General features: G+C 41.2%; 1 protein-coding gene across 1 annotated transcript; it reads left to right on the top strand.

Annotated features, from left to right (window-relative positions):
* Positions 1-1,385: 1,385 nt before the first annotated feature.
* Ndufa12 (NADH:ubiquinone oxidoreductase subunit A12) lies at positions 1,386-18,719 on the top strand. The gene is made up of 4 exons (XM_042693330.1): positions 1,386-1,519; positions 2,257-2,339; positions 4,589-4,676; positions 18,448-18,719. Exons 1-4 carry the CDS (start codon positions 1,434-1,436, stop codon positions 18,626-18,628), a joined length of 438 nt encoding a protein of 145 aa, XP_042549264.1. The 5' UTR covers positions 1,386-1,433; the 3' UTR covers positions 18,629-18,719.
* The last annotated feature ends 773 nt before the right edge of the window (positions 18,720-19,492 follow it).

Genomic DNA, 19,492 nt, shown 5'->3' with positions numbered 1-19,492 from the left:
CTGTTCACTACAGAATTATTTGCCATACTCAAGAAGTAGAAACATGGGGCTGGGAAGGTGGCTCAGTGGTAGACTGCTTGCCTTGCATGCATGAGGCCCTGGGTTCGATTCCTCAGCACCACATAAGCAGGAAAAGCTGGAAGTGGCACTGTGGCTCAAGTGGTAGAGCACTAGCCTTGAGCTGAAGAGCGGAGGGACAGCGCCCAGGCCACAGTTCAGGCACCATGACTGGCAAAAAAAAAAAGTAGAAACATGGAGCTGGGAAGATGGCTCAGCCTTGTATGCATGAGCCCCTGGGTTCGATTCCTCAGTACCACATAAGCAGAAAAAGCTGGAAGTGGCACTGTGGCACAAGTGGTAGACTGCTAGCCTTGAGCTGAAGAACTGAGGAACAGTGCCTAGGCCCAGAGTTCAGGCTCCACAACCGACAAAAAAGAAAAAGTAGAAACAACTTAAGTGACCATGGACAAATGAATGGATACAGAAAAGGACGTTGTAGCTAAGTATAGTACACACCTGTAATCACAGGACTGGAGAGGCAGAGGCAGGAAGTTTGAGGTTATCCTGGGCTGGCCTTTTTCTGTCTCCAAAACAAACATATATATAAACAAAGTTATATACATAAAATGGAAAACTCTTCAGCGCTTAAAAAGAAGAGCCTGCCATATACTATGAGTGGACATGGATGTATGCTAACTAAAATAAGCCAGTCATAAAAAGAGTGCATGATCCTACTTACAAAGATATCTAAAGTAACCAAACAAATAAAAAGCAATGTGGATCCCATGGGGACTTGGGGGCGGGGGGGACTGTTTTATGGATATGGAGTTTTCCTTTTGTAAGATGAATAAATTCTAGAGATGTTAATTAGAGCGTGTAATTAACACTACTGTACCCTTAAAAATGGTTATGAACCAGGTACCAGTGGTCACATCTGATACCCTACTGATATCCTAGCCACTCTGCGGGTCCCAAGAAGTCACTGAGACTCCACCTCCAAAATAACAGGGCGGGGCTGGGGGAGGGAGAGCCCGCCAGGCGACGTGGTTCAACGGATAGGGGGCCACCTGAGCGATAGGAGGAATTTTTGGCATAATGTTGAGCCAATGAGACTGCAATTTCTAACCACAGAGGAAGACCCATCTGGGCTTTCTACGAGTCTGTCTTCTAATGCCACCTCTGAAGACGAAAACCTACGACGCCTTTGCTTTAGAAACCCACAGAACCTGAGTTGAGAGCCCAAACTCCTCCCTCTGCTCCCCACCCCCCACCCCTGAGACCCCGTCCAACCCCGCAGCGAGCTTCGCATCTGCGCACGCGCGGGCCCACCCCCTCAGCCAGCCCTGGGTGGGAACCTTTCTCCTGTCGCCCCGGGAGGAAGCGCCCGGTGGTGTTTTCCTGGCGTCCCCGGAAGGCGGGGCCTGCAGGAAAACATGGAGCTGGTGGAGGTCCTGAGGCGCGGATTAGGGCAGTATCGCGGCCACGGCGGCCTCTTCGGGTACCTACGGGCTTTCTTAAGGTGAGCCTGCAGACCTGCACTTTCGGTCCGTGTGGCGAGGCCGGCTTGGTGGCTTGGAAAGGGGCTCGGGCTTGGACCACTTTGGAGAGCCCTCAGCTTTGTCAAGGACGGGCGGCCGGATCCCTGCAGTCCTGGGGCTTAAACTGTCCTCGAGGTGTCCGGGTCTGCACCCGCGCAGACCGTGGAGATGGAGCTGTGTGACCCCGAGGCGACACCTCACCGAGGGGAGGGAGGGCGGCCGCGCGCCTGCGCCTGGAACGTAGCGAGCGCTGCCGACATTCATTCACTTAGTGACCTTGGCGAAGTTTCTCCCGCACTGGCCTTCGGTCTCGGCCTTCGGTCACCGCCGAGGGCGGTGGACATGGTCCGCGTTGGGCCTGACCTTCCGACGGCACGTGGGAAACCAGCAGGAGACCCGGGATGAACCGGAGATGTTCAAGACCTTTTAGGAAGATGAGAACGCTCGGGCTTCCTGAAGGTGTTAGCTCTAGAGCCTGTGAATAATGGGATAGTAGATAAAAATAAATAGTCCTGTTTTACGGATTCTGGAACTCTTCACCTGAAAGCTGATTCGTAGCTGCTTGGCAGGAGCTAGAAATGGGCGACCTGGTGACCATTCTCAGAGTCTCCTCATTTTTGTAGTTTGTGTCTGTACATGGGTATTTTCAGTTTATTACTGTTTATTTCTTCAACAACAAATCCATCTAAAATGTCTTTTCTTTTTTGGGCATGTACAGGACAAATGATGTCAAGGTTGGTACATTAGTGGGGGAAGACAAGTATGGAAACAAGTACTATGAGGATAACAAGCAGTTTTTCGGTGAGTGCAATATTTTTGGTATGTATAACTAGAGTGCGAGTGGGATTTGATTTGGATCTATTTTCTACAAAACACTTGGAAAGGTATGAAAAACTCAGTGGGAAAATAGAAAAAAGATACTTCACTGGAAAACAACTTAAGTGGTTAATATGGAAAATTCTAGGTTGGTGAAGGCCTGTAATCCCAGGATTCAGGAGAGATTATAGGAAGGATGGAATGGAGGGTTCAAGGCCAGCCTAACCTACCTAATGAGACCTAGTTTCAAAAAAAAAAAAAAAAAAAAAAAAGACGAGGGGGAAAAAAATCTCATAGGTATCCTAAACATTGGGCTGCAAGTGGAATTTTAAAACTCATGGGCACTTGGAATTACAAAATTGACAACTTTTTTTTTTTTTGCTGGTCGTGGAGTTTGAACTCTGGGCCTGGGCACTGTTCTGAGCTCTTCAGCTCAAGGCTAGCACTCTACCACTTGAGCCATAGCACCCACTTCCAGCTTTTTCTGTTTATGTGGTGCTGAGGAATCGAACCCAGGGCCTCAGGCATGCAAGGCAAGCGCTCTACCACTGAGCCACCTTCCCAGCCCCTTGACAACTTTTTTTTAAAGTATCTTTTTCCTATATATGAATTTTTGAAGTATTTTTCAATCTGACAAATTCGAATGTGAGGAGAGCCATTGGAATACACAGGTTAGTGCCAGCCTCGCAGGACAATTTAGTAATATATGTTAAATTTCACATTGCCTATATTCTTTGTCTCACCACTTCCACTTCTAAGAATCCATACTACAAATATTCTTGCAAAACAAAGACTCATTGGCAGCAGCATCTTAGTAGTGAATTCTGAAAGCAATATATATGGATGTACATCCATTGGTCCTGATGATTCTGAACACTTTTTAGAATATTTTGATGCTGTAAAGAATGATGTAAACCTACACAGCTGTGTTGTTACAGGCTGATGTTTAATATCCTCAAAGGAGAAATATGATCAAGTTTAAGAAGGAAACACAGGGGCTGGGAAGGTGGCTCAGTGGTAGAGCGCTTACCTTGCATGCATGAGGCCCTGGGTTCAATTCCTCAGCACCATATAAGCAAAAAGAAAAAAGCTAGAAGTGGCGCTGTGGCTCAAGTGGTAGAGCTCTAGCCTTGAGCTGAAGAGCTGAGGGACAGCACCCAGGCCCAGAATTCAGGCCCCACAACCAGACCCAAAAAAAAAAAAAAAAAAAAAGGAGGAAACACAGAACCTTAGAAGTAGAATTAGATAATGGGATGGTTCAACATCTGTTCCTGCACTTTAGAACTCTGTGACCTAGGTAATATAACTTTTCAAAGCCTCAGTCTTTAGCATCTAAAATGGGACTAAACCCTTAATGCCATTAACACTGGGCTAGATAGCTCTTTGTTGTGTGGGTCTGTCCAGGGAACTGTAGATTACCTAGTCTTTATTGGTCTAAGATCCATTCTGTAATGAACTAATTATTTTCTGTTTGAGGGAGAGGCATTGGGGAGAGTGCAAAAGGCATTACTGTTTATTGTGCACTTACTTTCCCGATGCTTCAGCACACAGGTGTTATGTGTGTGACACTTCACACAGCAGCCCTGAGATGTAAATACAGTCATTTGCTTGTAATAGATAAACTAAGTCTCATTCAATTTGTCCAGGCCTTTGTCCAATTTAACACAGTAGAAACTGGTTCTTGTAAAGAGTGGCTAGATCCCCCCAACTATTCCACAGAAATTTGTTAAATAAGAAGCAGTCTTACTCATTTGATGATATAATGTATTCCTGCCTAGTGACTAATGCTTATTTTATATAGTTCTTAAAACTCCAAAGGCATCAGGAGTAATCATTTATTAAAAAAAAAAAAAAAACTAGAGAATTCAAATGTGATTGCTTTAAGTACATATTTGCTCTGGTCTCTCGAGGAATACTTCTTTTCCTGAATATCATTACCCCCTGCAAGGAGCTGAAGGAGAGGCCAGGATTCTCTTCTTTTGAAAACATCTGAGCCTCACCCATAGCAGTGAGTTGTCTCAGTCCCTGGTTCACAGATGCTGTGGTGGTGACAGACAGGCTCCTGATAAAGCCTACCACATCCTTACTGGAGCTTGTATTGTGTCTTATTCCCAGGGTGTTACCACTCTGTAAACATTCCTCTTAGGTGTCTTCTAACAAAAAGGTTGTCTTCTTCATTACAATGTGTTTCTGCTTCAAGGTTTTTGGTGTTTTACTCACATCTTTCCATCCAGGTCGCCATCGATGGGTTATGTATACTACTGAAATGAATGGCAAAAACACATTCTGGGATGTGGATGGAAGCATGGTACCTCCAGAATGGTAAGACAAGTTAATACTTTATTTCATTGGCTTAGCAATATTTATTTCATGATACGAATATCTATTAGATAGCTATTTACAAGGTGATTAGTGATGCACTTCTGGAAGAATCCCCATATTAACTTACCTTATAACTTAGTGACCTAAAATAATTATTTCTCAAGGTTTTTGTGGATCAGGAATTCAGACAAGACAAAATAAGGATGGTTTAGCACTTCTCTGGGGCCTCAGCTGGGTGATTTGTTCTGAAGATTGTTCCCCAGCTGGGAGATTCATCTGAAGATTTGTTTACTTAGCCTCTGGCACTTAATTCTGGCTGTCAGCTAGGGGCACAGCTGGGGCTGTGAGTTGGAGCATCTTTGTGTTGCCTAGGCCTCCCTCAGATGAGAGCTCTGAGAGAAAATGAGCTAGGCTGAAGTCATATTACCTTAACTGGTTTAGTTTTGCAGTCCTTCAGTATTACTTCTATATTCCGTTGGAAGTATATTCTAAGCAATTAGAAACCTTGGTCTACATTTGACCAGAGACAACATAAACTGCATCTCTTCCTAGGGGCATGTCAATGTCACATTCTATATTTGGAATATACAATGGAAAAATATCTTTTAAAGAAAAATATCTTTTAGGGAATAAAGAACACTGTGCTACAGTATGACTTTTCTTTGGGTGAAAAGAAAGACAAAAGAACTCTAGCTCTGATCTTCCCTGGCAGTTAGACTCTAAGAAGTCCCATAGTTTCTTCATCTGTAAAGTATGAGCCCTAAATTTCCCGTTTCTAAAAACTGAAGGTGTTTATCATATGCATATTTTGAGATGAAATTCTGAATGCTCTTATATGTGACCAAATTTTGTATGAACTATTTCAAAGCAGAGTTCTTATATCTGCTTTATAGATTGCTGTGTTAATATCATATGGTTGATACACAGTTAAACTCTGGAGATCTTTTCTGGTGGATCCAGAAAATCTTAACAGAATACTGGAAATATTAAGTGGGCTGTGGCATTTTATTTAGTAGAACTAAAATGGAACTCCAGTTTTGCCCCCCAAAATAAATAGTAATAAAAATACGATAGGAAAAAACCTGCAAAGATGAAAAGTATTGTTCAGCCCAGCAAGTCCATTTGTGTGATCATAAAGATCACATGGAAAAGAAGCAGAGAGCTGTAGAAGATAAATCACACTCTAGCAGGTGCCTGAGGGCAATTGAGGATACAGAGCTGAATTTCTTTGTGGACTGGAGACTCCTGCGGGCTGAGTACCTTTGATGACTCTTATTTGTATGGGAAGCTGAAAGGTTATGATGAGTCTTTGTAGGAAGAAATGTTGGATAGGCTCTGCTGCTGTTTCTCTGACTTGCCATCCATACTCACTTCACTGTGGAATTCTCAATCTGTAGATTTTTTTAATTTGTGAACAAAACTTATGGTGAGTTGGTTTAGAGAGCTGAGTATAATTGCACATAGTGTAATGAATAACAAAAGTAATGTATCTTTAAGTATCTGCCTGATGCCAAGAACTGTTATAGACAAGGGGGAATAAAACAAGGTATCAGCTAGGCACCATTGGCTCACGCCTATAATCCTAGCTACTCAGGAGGCTGAGATCTGAGGATCATGGTTCAAAGCCAGCCTGGGCAGGAAAGTCTGGGAGACTCTTATCTCCAGTAAACCACCAGAAAACCGGAAGTAACACTGTGGCTTAAGTGGTAGAGTGCTTGCCTTAAGCTGAAGAGCAGAGGCACAGTGCCCAGGCCCAGAGTTCAAGCCCCATGACCAAAAAAAAAAAAAGGTGTCATAAGAGGAGGCAGAAAAACGTGTATGTTTTATATTAGATGTAACAAGTATCAAATGAAGCTGGGATTTGTAAGGGGTATGGAGTAGTGGGAGGGTTGGGAGATATTTTAATACAGGGCTTAGGGAAGGATTCTTTCAGGAAGAAAGGGAAAAGGAAAAGAGAAAGAAGACAGAAAGGGAAAGATCTGTAAGGGAGAAAACTCCTTTTAAGCAGCACTCATAGATGCAAAAGCCTTATATGTCTGAGATGAATTGCTTGGTCTGCTGAAAGAGCAGTATAAGACAGCTTGGGTGGTGCATAACAAGTAAGAGAGGAAGACGTTAAGAAATGAAATACGAGAAATTACCATAGCCCAGATCAGGTAGATATTGTCAGCTATGGCTAATTCCTAGTTTTTTCCCTCAAACTTTTGGATGTCACTGTAAAGTAAGATAGGATATGATTTGATTTACATTTATTTTTATTTTAGAAAATGGAACAATCTCAGATTTTCAGACATCACAAGTGTTTGAATCATTTCAAAGTAAATTGCTCAAATGATATACCATCACTCCTGAGTACGTGTTACTCCTACAAGCACAGACATTCCCCTGCACAGCTACAGTTTCATTACTGGCATCAGACAGTTAATGATAGGTCCTTCATGGAGGTTATGCCTATAGTTTCAGCTTCTTATAAGGTGGAGATCAGGAGGATTGCAGTTTGGGGCCAAGCTGGGCAAAACATTAGTGAAACTCATCTCAACATGTTACAGAAAGTTTGGTTCTCTGGTCTCAAAATGCCAAATCACAAATGAGAGCAGGGATTTGAGGAAAGGGAAATGAGATTTCTTATTATCCACCAGATGAATGATTGTTATGTCTCCTTGTCTTCTGAAAGAGAATGTCCATGTTTGAAGCAGGGGAGTTTGGGAATTCTATTCAGGGTACATGACAACTCACACAGATCTGATCATCCAGTTTATTTGTGCCACTTATCTGACAAGAGGTTTTATTTCTTTCCAGTGGATCAGAGAAAGATGAGGGTGAGAGTGGGGGTGGGAAGATTATCTCTTGAGTTGAAAAAACTGTTGCTAGGCACAGTAACTCAAGCCTGTAATCCTAGCTGTTTGAAGACAGAAATCAGAATATCTCATTTTCAGGCCATTTCCGGCATAAAAATTCACACGACTCCATATCACTTAATGTCTGATTGTGGTGGCACACATCCATATCCCCTTTACAGGGGAAGTACCATGGGCTGGGCAAAGTGGCATAAAAAATTCAGGAAACTCCATCTCAACCAAGTGCTGGGCAATGTGGACCATGCTTGTTATTCCAGTGACACAAAGAAGCACAAGTAGGAGGCCCAGGTGGGTCTGGGCATAAAGCAAGACCTTAGTCTTAAAAAATAACCAAAGGTTGTCGGGTGCTGGTGGCTCATGGCTGTAATCCTAGCTACTCAGGAGGCTGAGATCTGAGGATCGCGGTTCAAAGCCAGCCCTGGTAGGAAAGTCTGTGAGACTGTTATCTCCAATAAACCACAAGAAACCGAAAGTGGCATTGTGGCTCAAGCGGTAGAGTGCTGGCCTTAAACTGAAGAGCACAGGGACAGCACCCAAGCCCAGAGTTCAAGCCCGACAAAAAAACAAAACAAAACAAAACAAAAACCAAAGGCAAAAAACATTCTGGAGAAATGGCTTAAATGGTAAGAGCATTTACATAGGCCTGGAGTTCAATCCTGAGTATAGCCAAAAAGAGAAGAAAAGAAGTGGTCTCCATGACATAGATGTACAAAGTTAAGTGACAGCTGATGTAGAAGCTGCAGCACATTACCCAAGTCTAGCCGAGGTGAGTGATAAAGATGGCCTCACTAAAGTGCAAACTTTCAATGGAGATGAAGCAGCCTTCTAAGAGAAGAGATGCTATTGAAGTCTCCTAATGGAGAGGTCAGGGCTTGGTAAAGAGGATTAGAGGATAGGCCAACTTTCCTGTTAGGGGCTAAAGCAGCCGATAACTTTAAATTGACATCAGTGCTCATTTACTGTTCCAAAACTCCTAGGGCCTTTAGCAGTTGAGCTAAATCTACTCTGTTTAGGCTGTGTAAATGGAATGACAAAGCCTATATGTCAATATGTGTATTTACAACAAAGTTACTAAATATAGTTCAGGGGGGGGAAAGGATTCTTTTCATAATATTGCTGCTTACTGACAAGATCACCTAAGAGCTCCAAGGAGATGTACAATGAAATTGTGTTTCCATGCCTACTAACACATCCTTTTGCAAACTTGGGTTAAAAAAGTAATAATTGACTTTGAAGCTTTACTGTTTAAGAAATACATTTTGTAGCTGGGTGCCGGTGGCTCACACCTGTAATCCTAGCTACTCAGGAGGCTGAGATCTGAGGATCACGGTTCAAAGCTAGCCTGGGCAGGAAAGGCCATGAGGCTATTATCTCAGTAAACCACTAGAAAACTGGAAGTGGCGCTGTGGCCCAAGCGGTAGAGTGCTAGCCTTGAGCTAAAAGCTGACGGACAGCGCCCAGGCCCAGAGTTCAAGCCCCATGACTGACCCCCCCCCCCAAAAAAAATTAAAAAAATATATACACACATATTTTGTAAAGGTAAAGCTGCCATAGCTCAGGATTCCTCAGAAGAGTCTGGGCAAAGGAAATTGAAAACCTTCTGGAGAGAATTCACCCTTCTAAATGCCATTCAGATATGACTCAAGAGGAGGTGAACAAGTGGAAGAAGTTGATTTCACCCCTCCCAAATGATTTTAAGTGGTTCAAGGTTTCAGTAGAGAAGATAACTAAAGATGTATAACTAGCAAGAGAACTAAAATTATAAGTAGTTACTGCAATCTCATGGAAAACATTTATAGATAGGACGATGCACACGAAAGTAGCCTCTAGAGATTGAATTCCCCTATGAATTTGTGTGAATATTGAAACATCAATAAAGGATTTATAGTATTGCATCAGCCTAGTTAATAAAGCAGGTCAGGGTTGGAGAAGATCAACTCTTAAATTTGGAACAAGTTCCACTGGAGGTAAAATTATAGCAAGCAGTATCACATTCTACAGCGAAATCTTTCATGAATAAGTCAGTCCATGTGGCAAGGATCATTGTCATCTTCTTTTAAGAAGTTGCCAGACTGTGAGTGTAGTGCAGTGGTAGAGCACTAGGCTCAATCCAAACCACCAGCAATGAAAACAATGAAAGGCATGACCACATCACCTCTATCAGTCAGCAGTCACAGCACAGCGGCAAGACCTCCCACCAGCCAAAGGATTTTATGACTAAAGGCTCAGGTGATTGCTACCATTTTTTGACAATATTTTTAATAAGGAATGCATTTTTAAGGCATGCAGTTGCACACTTGCTAGACTACAGTATAGTATAAGCCTAATTTTCTTTTACGTGCACTGGGCAACAAACAGTTTCCTTGGTTCACTTTATTTACAGGCCTTTTTTCATCACTTCTCTGGTATTGAATCCACCGCATCTCCAAGTATGCCTGCAGTTATTTTGGGGGTCTACCTATATCATGGGTTCCATTTCAACATCACAGGCTACATCCTAGTTTTCTCCCTGTCTCTATTTGTATCTTTCTTAATATAGTTACTTACTTGACCATTGTATAATTTGTAAGTTCTCATTGCTCCCATGCTGCATCTTAGTGGACACCCACCTTATTTCACATTGCCCCCTTCCTTGGTAACATCCCTCCCCGCCCTCCCCCCCCTCCCCCCCCCCCCAAGTTTCTAAACTGGCTGGGGTAGGTGCCTGCCTATGCCAAACACAGATACCTGCTTGGCCTCACTTCATGGCTTTTGGATTCCTGTTGCTGTGAAGGTTAGAGGAAGAGGGCAAGATAGGCGTGGCAGAAGACTCATCCTCAGAAATTAGTTGCTTGGGCAGATGATGGAAGCTGGACTAGCATGCCAGTGACACAGAGTGCAAGGTTTGGGATTGTATTTGTTGTCTGTCGCCATGGAACAAGTTATCTCAAACTTAGATTAAAACCATAATCATGAGCTCACACCTCCTATGGATGGGCAATGTGAATGGCTAGTTGGGTGCCTGGGATCTCCCATAGGCTACAGTTGAGATGTTGTTTGGAATGGAAGTCATTTCAAGGCTTCATGTGGAGACCATCCATGGAAACATTCACACATGATATATATATACTGAGATCCTAGCTCCAAAAAAGAGCCACACCATTTGCTTATTTTCAAAATTATTTGTTTTGTGTTTGCCATCGAGCAGTTTGAGTTCTTGGACCTGAATTACTGATGGCAGAGCTAGCGGAGACAGGGTGGGATAGGGAAGCAGACCTGGCTAGGGTTCTTAGTTCTGCTCTCTAGGCTCCCAGTGGGGCTGTGAGTAGCCAGTAGCAAATGCCAGCCTGAAAGGACAAAGATTGGTGGCAGGTAGGATGTGATTTTACCTCGTGTCACAGATAGTTTAACTCTACAAAAAGAAGGTTAAGAGACTATAACCTTCAGTTAAATGACTTGCTCTTTTGCTCCAGAAATGAGATAAGATGATATCAACTGTATTGCTTGAAATTGACCTCTGATTGGCAAATTGAATGTGAGCTGAGAGGAGTTACAGAAGCCTACTAGGTAGCTGTGTTGGGGCTTGTCTGTGAGTCTGCCTCTCTGAGAACTGGCACATCCCTCGTGGGCATGTATGCCTGTGAAGTTGTTATGAGAGACAGCTCCTGTACCTGCCTGGTGTGGTTCTCAACTCCCTTGGGCTGTGTCATCTAGGGACTTAGAGAACATAGCTTCCTGGATGGTTGAATGAGCTGTCACCTGCATGAGCAACTGCACAGGCTCCCAGTGAGAGGAATATGTGACTTGCCCAGCAGGCACACTGAGTAGCTGTCTTCTTTTTCTGAGGCATCAGGCACCAAGTGTGGCCTTTGATAGTCTTATGAGTCTGTTCAGTAGCTGCATAATCTCACCTGAGGATGGATTTCCCTTCAGAGGCATTAGTGAGTTTGATGAATTCAGAGATCTTTAGTCACCTTCCCTGTTCCCTAATCTTGGAAAAATCAGAACACTTGTGAGTTCATATCATCTATCTCATTTGGAGGCCTTTGTTTCTTTCAGTCTGTCAACAGCCAGTGAGGCTGCTACATGGGGGTACAAGTATCTGGATGGGAGTGGAGCAAACTGGACCTTGGAAATGAGAAACCTGTCTATCTTCAGGGCAGCAATGGTCCATGCGTGTAATCCTAGCTATCAGAGAGGCTTAGATCTGAGAATTGAAGTTAGAAGCCAGCCTGGGCAGGAAGTCTCTGGGACTCTTATCCTCTTAACCACCAAAAAGCTGAAGTGGAGTTGTGGCTCAAGTGGTAGAGCACTAACCTTGAGCAAAACAGCTTAGAGACAGTGCCCAAGGCCTGAGTTCAAGCCCCAGGACTGGCACGGAAGGGAGAGGGAGAAATTTGTCTGGAACCTAGCATGGCATTCTACATAGAAATTGTTCATTTAACAAATTTTTTAGTAAGTACCCCACTCTTAGGTGAAGTACTGATGATTGTTCTTGCAGAGTTTATTTAGTTACCAATGCTATACTATAATTCAGTGTCTGTTTTGTTACAGCTTTTTCATTTCCTTAAGTTTTGTTCTTGTGGGATCAGAAAGCAGATTTTAATTTCTTATTTGGGAATTTATTTTAGTTGAATTGATTGAATACTCTGAAACTTTTTAAGTAGGGAATAAATAACATTTTATACAACTTTTGTTTGCCCTTTTGCTTTATTTTTAAGTTAGCTAGTTTCTTCTTCCTGCCCACCAATCTATTCAGCAATATATAAGATTTATTTAGGTAGCTTGTGCATAGAATTAGTGACATGAAAACCAAATATTAGTGGTTTCATAAGACTTGACAAGGTTACAAGTTGAAAGTCCAAAATTTGGGCTATTTCATGTATGACAGTATAAAACCATTGTTTTAGATCAAGGGAAATAAAGATACATGTTTTGTGGTTTTCAGTATTAGAAACCTGATTCCTTCAAGCCAAGTTTTAGGGAAAAATAAACAAAGCACCTGAAAACAGCTTGAGTACATTTTTTGCTGTGCTGTGTATGCTGTTTCTCCACTTGGTGGCACCTGTGTTCTTTTTAAGTAACGATCTTTTCACCATAGAGCATTGATCACCTTTCCTTTATGTTGACTTTTCTTATTTAAATTAGTATGTAATTACTCAAGAAACACTTAAATATAGCCTATTAAAAACATTAGTGTGTTTTTAAAACAGAAATTGTTTTTTGTAATAATAGAAAGACAATAGTTTTGTCCCTGAGGATTTATCTAGGGTCAGGGTGAGATTAATAAGTGAGTTGGTTGTTTTTTGTTTTTGTTTTTTGCTCTTACATGATTAATATATGTAAGATGCTCAACATCATGTAATCATCTGTTTTTCAGTTGATGTATGTTTTAGAGGCTTCTCTAGAGAAATAGGGTGGCAGAATGGGATTGTATGGACTCAAGGATGACGCTTGGGATCAGTGTTGGGATGGTAATGATGGGGCTGTTGGCTGACACAGGAAAGTGAGAAGGGGCAAGGGCGAGGAAGGATGGAGGATGAGAACCCGGGGCCGCAAGCAGGCAGTTGGATGTATGAGTCTAAGGTTTAGTACAGAGGTCATACCAGCAAAGAAGAGTGAAAAGTAGCTAGCAAGGCTGAAGGAAAGGCAAGAGCAATTACTACTTGCTGTATTAATTATTGCTGAGAGGTTGAGTAAGATGACAGAAAAGAATCCATGTGATCTAGCAATCTACATTGAATCTACATTATCTGAGGGGTTTCTTGTTTTGTTTCTTTATGTAGACAACGGGGATTGTGGCTCAGTGGTAAATAGCTTTTCTAACACAGGCAAAGCTCTCAATTTAATCCCCAGCACTGAAAAATTAATGTGGGAAAAGATCAGCAATGTTTATAAAGCTTGGAAACAAGCACTGCTAGCATTTCTTTTCACTGCTACATCGGTGATCTGAGGGTCTACTTGTGTATAGAGAAGGAACATTTTGTTCCTTTTGTTGCTGTCTTGAAGAGATTCTTCAGCCTCCAGAGTAGCAGGGACTACACGTGTGCTTTGAGGAATCACTGTGAGAACAGATTCTATTTTCTTAGTCATATCCTCTCAGGATATGACATAATATGAACGTGATTTTGTGGTGCTTCCCCTCTCCTCACTTGATATATTACAGACATGTTCCCATCATATAAATACTCTGCTTGCTAAATTGAGTCTTTTAGTGTCTTAGAGGCTTTTGTATTCAGTAACAGTTAATAGTAATTACACTTAAAATAAGCACCCTATTTAGTACAGCTGTAATCTTAAAACATAATTCTTCTGAAGCTTTCATGTTTATTTTATAAGATGAACAACAATATTAGTAAATTGAGTAAAAATAAAGAACAATTATTTCCTCTTGTTCTTGTTCATGTTTAATATAGTCCATTTGCAAATTTAGTTAATTATAGTCCTTTAAGTTTGTTTTTTTTTTTTTTTTTGGTTGGTCGTGGGGCTTGAACTCTGGGCTTGGGCGCTGTCCCTGTACTCTTCAGCTCAAGGTGAGTGCTCTACTGCTTGAGCTACAGCACCACTTCCAGTTTTCTAGTGGTTTATTGGAGATAAGAGTCTCACAGAGTTTCCTGCCCAGGCTGGCTTTGAACCATGATCCTTAGATCTCAGCCTCCTGAGTAGCTAGGATTACAGGCGTGAGCCACTGGCGCCTGGCACCTTTAAGTTTTTAAATCACATTTATAAACTTAATAAATTTGATTTTTTTTAATTTTTCAAATGCCCAGTAAAAGGTGTAAGAGGCCTACCAAGAGGAATGTTATAAGCCCTTAAATGATTCTTGCTTGCTCAAGACAAAAACCTGACTCCCTTTCTTCTGATATCTATCAGCCAATTCTGCTTTACTTTCTTTGAAAATTAATACTGATCTTTATTATGAACAGTTCTTGTAGGATTTGCTATGATATTTGCATATGTTAATACAGTAAACCTTGATCGTGTCCACTCATCCTTCCCTTCTTTCCCCACACACTTTGCTTTGTGAATATAATCCACACTAACCTTGTGGTCACTACGTTAATCCATGCATGGGTATCTCTTGCCCCACTACTAGAACAACTTCCCAACTGATCAGATTACATTCTTGTAACACAGTGGTATACCCTACCTCCTATGTGGTTAGTCTTTGTTCTTTTCACTGCTGGAGAGCAACTTGCGTGGTAGACAAGTGCTTTGCCACAGAGCTATACCCCTAGCTTGGAGTGGTTCTTTTAAAATGGGTGTTAGATCACGTGACACCTCTGCCCAGAGCTGTCCCAGGGCTTCTCTTCACAGTGATGGCTCACTCTGTCTGCAGGCCTTGTGTGACCTCAGTCCTCCCTAGCTCTGCATTGTCTTATTCTCTACTGACTTGGATTTAGTAAGTACAGGCTAGCATTGGTTTCTTTACACTACCAGCTCCTCCAGGTTTTGCATGGCTCACATCTTCACTTTATTCAAGTACTTGCTCCAGTGGCCCCCTCTCATTTATACAGTCTCCTTCCCCTACTCTAGCGTTCCCTCTGCCCTGTTTTGTATATGATTTAATTTGCTTGTATTTTCAGCTACCATACTAGAACAGTTCCTAGAACATAGTAGTTGCTCAGTAAATATTTGTTGTACAAAGATAGACATGCCAGGTGTTGATGACTCACCCCGTAATCCTAGCTACTCAGGAGGCTGAGATCTGAGGATCTCGTTTCAAAGCCAGCCCAGGCAGGAAAGACTGTGAGACTCTTATCACCAATTAAGCATCAAAAAAAGCTGCAAGTGGAGATGTGGAGCAGTAGCTTTAAAGTTTTTTAAAAAAATTTATACCTTAATGTCTTGCTTTGTTTTCTATTAGATGTTTGGTATTTCTTTCTGATTTATAATGGAAGATGAATCTTTTCTATTACAAATATTTTCAGTTTCTTTGAGCCTTTAGTCTTATTTGTAGTGTATTAGGACATGGATGTTTCAGATTTTACATCGTAAAATCCATGTGCTTTATTTTCTTTATGGATTTTAATCTTGATTTGAAGTTTAGAAGGGATCTTTCATATTATATGAGTATCAGTATATTTTATAAAGGTAAATCTGAAGATTTGTATTACAACAAAATCATCTTAGCAATAATTTTTATGACATATTTCTTTCCCAGTGATTTGAAATGTCAGCTTATCTTATGTCTGTTTGGAGGATTTTATTTTCTTTGATCTTTTGTGTACAGGGATGTGGGTGTGAGAGTAGGGTGTGGTGTGTACGCACACATGTGTGTATGCATGTGCCAGTCCTGGGCTTGAACTAAGGGCCTGAGCACTGTCCTTGAGCCGTGTTTTGCTCAAGGCTAGCACTTTGCTACTTGAGCCATAGTTCTACTTTCAGTTTTTTGGTGATTACTTGGAGATAAGACTCTTACTGACATTTCTTCCTAGGCCGGATTCAAACTGTGATCCTAAGATTTTAGCCTCCTGAATAGATAGGATTACAGAAACAGGTTTTTATCCTTGTCTAATGTTTAATGTCTGATAGTTCTAGCCTTCCTATGACAAGTTTTCAAATTCTTCTTGAATAAACTTCCAGCTAATCATTTGAATTATATGGTCAAACTCTGAAGAGGAAGCCCAGTGGGATTTTGATTCAGATTGCATTTAATTAAGTAGTAGTTACCTTGCTAACAAGATTTGAGGTGGCCATCTTGTAATGAACAGTTTGGTTGTTTTAATTAATTTTATCCCAGATTGGATAGATTTAGTGGATAGGATTATAGTAATTATGATTTATTATGTTTGTTTCCAATTATTTTGTGATAGTTTCACTATATTTGAGAACTGAGTTTTCTCCAGAATGTGCCAATTTTCATTATAAATATTCTTGTGTTTTATAACTTTATTCTTTTCTGCCAGTCTCCTTATTTGCAGTTTCATTATCTATATCACATTTAAGTAAATTTACATTTTTTTTCTTCAAGATACTAACAATCATTTGAAATTGAAGGGGGTCTAATGTCAGCCACACAGTTTCTAGCTGATGCTCTCAGCTCACTGGCATATCTAATTACCTGGAGTAAATGTGACTCATGAAAATCTGCTTTATAAGTTAACTTTAGTGTAGGAATCTAAAAGATTTCTTTGTCCTTTATGTAATAATAAGTACAGGAACATGTTTCTTGTTTCTTGTACTTGTTTGTAAACTGCCATGATGAGTAGAGATCAGCATGTACTTCCTTACTACTTGGCTCTTGCCTGTACTGTGGCCCAGATAAACATGTTCAGATTTATGTATTGTGACAGAAATGAACATTTACTCAAACATTTCCTTTTTCTCCATAAGCTCTTCAGTTCCTCTCTTAAATAACCAAATAGGCATAAGCAAGCTTTGGTTCTTAAATCTCATTTTAGCCTGCAGGAGTTTGACTCCAATTATTTGAATACAAGTTTTCTTGAGTGACTTAAACTGACTCAACAAGGCTACAGTCAAATATTTCTGCTGTGCCTTAAGCTCACAGAAAGCCCCCAGGTACATGTGAGTGACTGCCTTCCTTTTGGCAGCTCATCCCTCTCTTAGTGGTTATTAGAGTTTGTCTCCTGGCGGCCAGCTCTCAAAACTCACCACTTGGAAGAGTCCTGGCTTATTCGTTCAAGTCACTTTGGCTCATTTCTGTTACCTTTAGAGGACAAGAGGCAGACACCACCAGTTTGTACTGGCTTCTTCATTGTATTAACTGATCATGATGCAACTGTAGCTGTATCTTTGGGGTTTTAAACAGATATAAGCCATTTACTTAGCTCTGACTATCAGTTACTGCTAGCACATCTTTTTAGGCTTACATAACATCATTTTTCGTTAGCTCTACTTTTAGTTGCTCCTCTGTCCTATTCTCTGCAGCTGGCTAACCACTTTTCTTCCTTGGAGATGCAGTGCTGTGACTACCCCCTCATTCCCTTTCTCCATAGGATCATCTCTATCCTGTGAGCTTTGCAGTCTTGGGGGATGATCTAAATTTTCTCTCCTCTTCTTTTCCCATCTTAAGTTTCTGAGTTTGTCTTTCTGCTTTATTCTTCTTCCTCTGTCACTAGCAGAGTCATCACTGGTTTCTTTTTGTTTTACTCCATGTATCCAGCTTTTAGGCTAGATTTCTGACAACTCCATCAATATCCTTTGAATTAAATTATTAAGCACAAAACACTTGAGAATTTGAGGCTGTGGTTTTTGTTTTTTTTTTTTCTTCAAGACATTCTCACTGTGTTGCAAGGCTGGCTTTGAACTCAAGATTCTACTTTCTCTAATCTACTAACCTCCCAAGGGCTGAGATTACAGGCATATACCAACATGCCCAGCTTGATTTAATATTCTTTAATACAATAAATTGTATGTTCTGAAGTTTTTTGATTCAAGCTTGAATTGAAGATGCAAAAACTCTTTTCCGATAGAACCATATTTTAGATCTAAAACTGGAACTTCACAAGCCAGAGTAACTTGTGCATACTAAATATCTAGAAGCAGCCCCTAGCCTCTTGTATTCAGTCAACTGTAAAATACACTTTCACATCTGCAGTTAGGTTCCATATTATAATCAATAGTGTGTCATAATTGGCAGTATTTTCCTTTGATGTATATAAAGTGATATATCTGAAAATGATGGTGTCTTAGGTTCGATGAAAATGAATAATGATGATAGCAGTGACTGACATTTGTTGGGTACCTACTACATGCAGGAATTCTTGTAGGTGCTTTGTGTATATTATCTCATTTGATCTTCATAACATCTCTACAAAACACAGATAATTGAAAACGCTAAAGCATAGAACGTTTAGGGAGTGACGGCGATGAGATTTGAACCCCAGCAACAGAGTAGCTGCAGTAGCCGGTCCACCCCCTCTGCTGTGCTGTCCTGCCTCTCCATAACTGGGCTTTCTCCCCTCTTTAAGGCATCGTTGGCTCCACTGCATGACTGATGACCCTCCAACAACAAAACCACCCACTGCTCGTAAATTCATTTGGACAAACCACCAGTTCAACGTGAGCGGCACTCCAGAAGAGTACGTTCCTTACTCCACCACTAAAAAGAAGATCCATGAATGGGTTCCACCTTCCACACCTCATAAATAAAGACAATGAAAACAACCTTCCATGTGTAAAATACAGGCCTTTTCATGTAACATACTTTTATTGCTTACCATTAAAATGGTTTGACCAAGCAGTGTTTGTTGTGCCTTTTGCCCCTAATTTTGTCATTCACCAGCTGCAAAATAGAAGCGCACAGACATGGCTACTTGAAGTAGGGTGGCTGTCTGCTGTAGAGCTCCCCTGTTCTTGCACCCAGCCCTAGTGGTTAGGGTTGTGCATCGTGATCCTCCCTCATCACCATAAGGGAAGACCTGAATCCAAGCTGAGTGTTTCTCCTGGGAATTTGAAATTGGAATAGAGAGAAACAATGGCTGAGAGGCATTATTGTAGTTAATAAGATTAAAAAGATTTCCTCTTTCCAAACAACAACAAAGAATTCTTTCCAAGTTTTTACCAGAAAATGGGTTTTTAGGCAAAAGACCCTCAGGAAAATTGTTGTGTCTAGGTAGAAAATTGTTTGTGCATGGGTAGAATGAAAGGCAGTGTGTGTCACTGTGTGTACAGATAAAAAGTTAGTAGTTGACATGCTCAGAGCTCCTTGTGCTACTGCTTCAGTCAGCAAAGTCCTTGAGCCTCCAAAGCTAAAGTCCTTGGAGGCTGGCCAGCAGCCAGTACAGAACAAGGTGACAGTGAAACGCAGAGATCATAGCAGACCCTCGGTATCCAAGGGTTTGTGGTTTCAAAAGACCACCATTGAGGAGAAACAAACCTCAAATGTTCACTTATCACTTAAATTAAGCACATTGACTTTTCCCTTCCTTGCTTTTTGGGTACCATTTGTTTTTTGGGGATGCAGTTTTTTAACAAAACTAAGAGCAGGACAACAGTAGATCGCACAGTGATTTA

This window comes from Dipodomys spectabilis, unplaced genomic scaffold (genome assembly GCF_019054845.1).
Source record: "Dipodomys spectabilis isolate Male_0828 unplaced genomic scaffold, ASM1905484v1 ptg000163l, whole genome shotgun sequence".
In the NCBI taxonomy this organism is placed as follows: Eukaryota; Metazoa; Chordata; class Mammalia; order Rodentia; family Heteromyidae; genus Dipodomys; species Dipodomys spectabilis.
The sequence above is the reverse complement of the archived record's forward strand: the minus strand, read 5'-3'. Positions and strand labels throughout refer to the sequence as shown.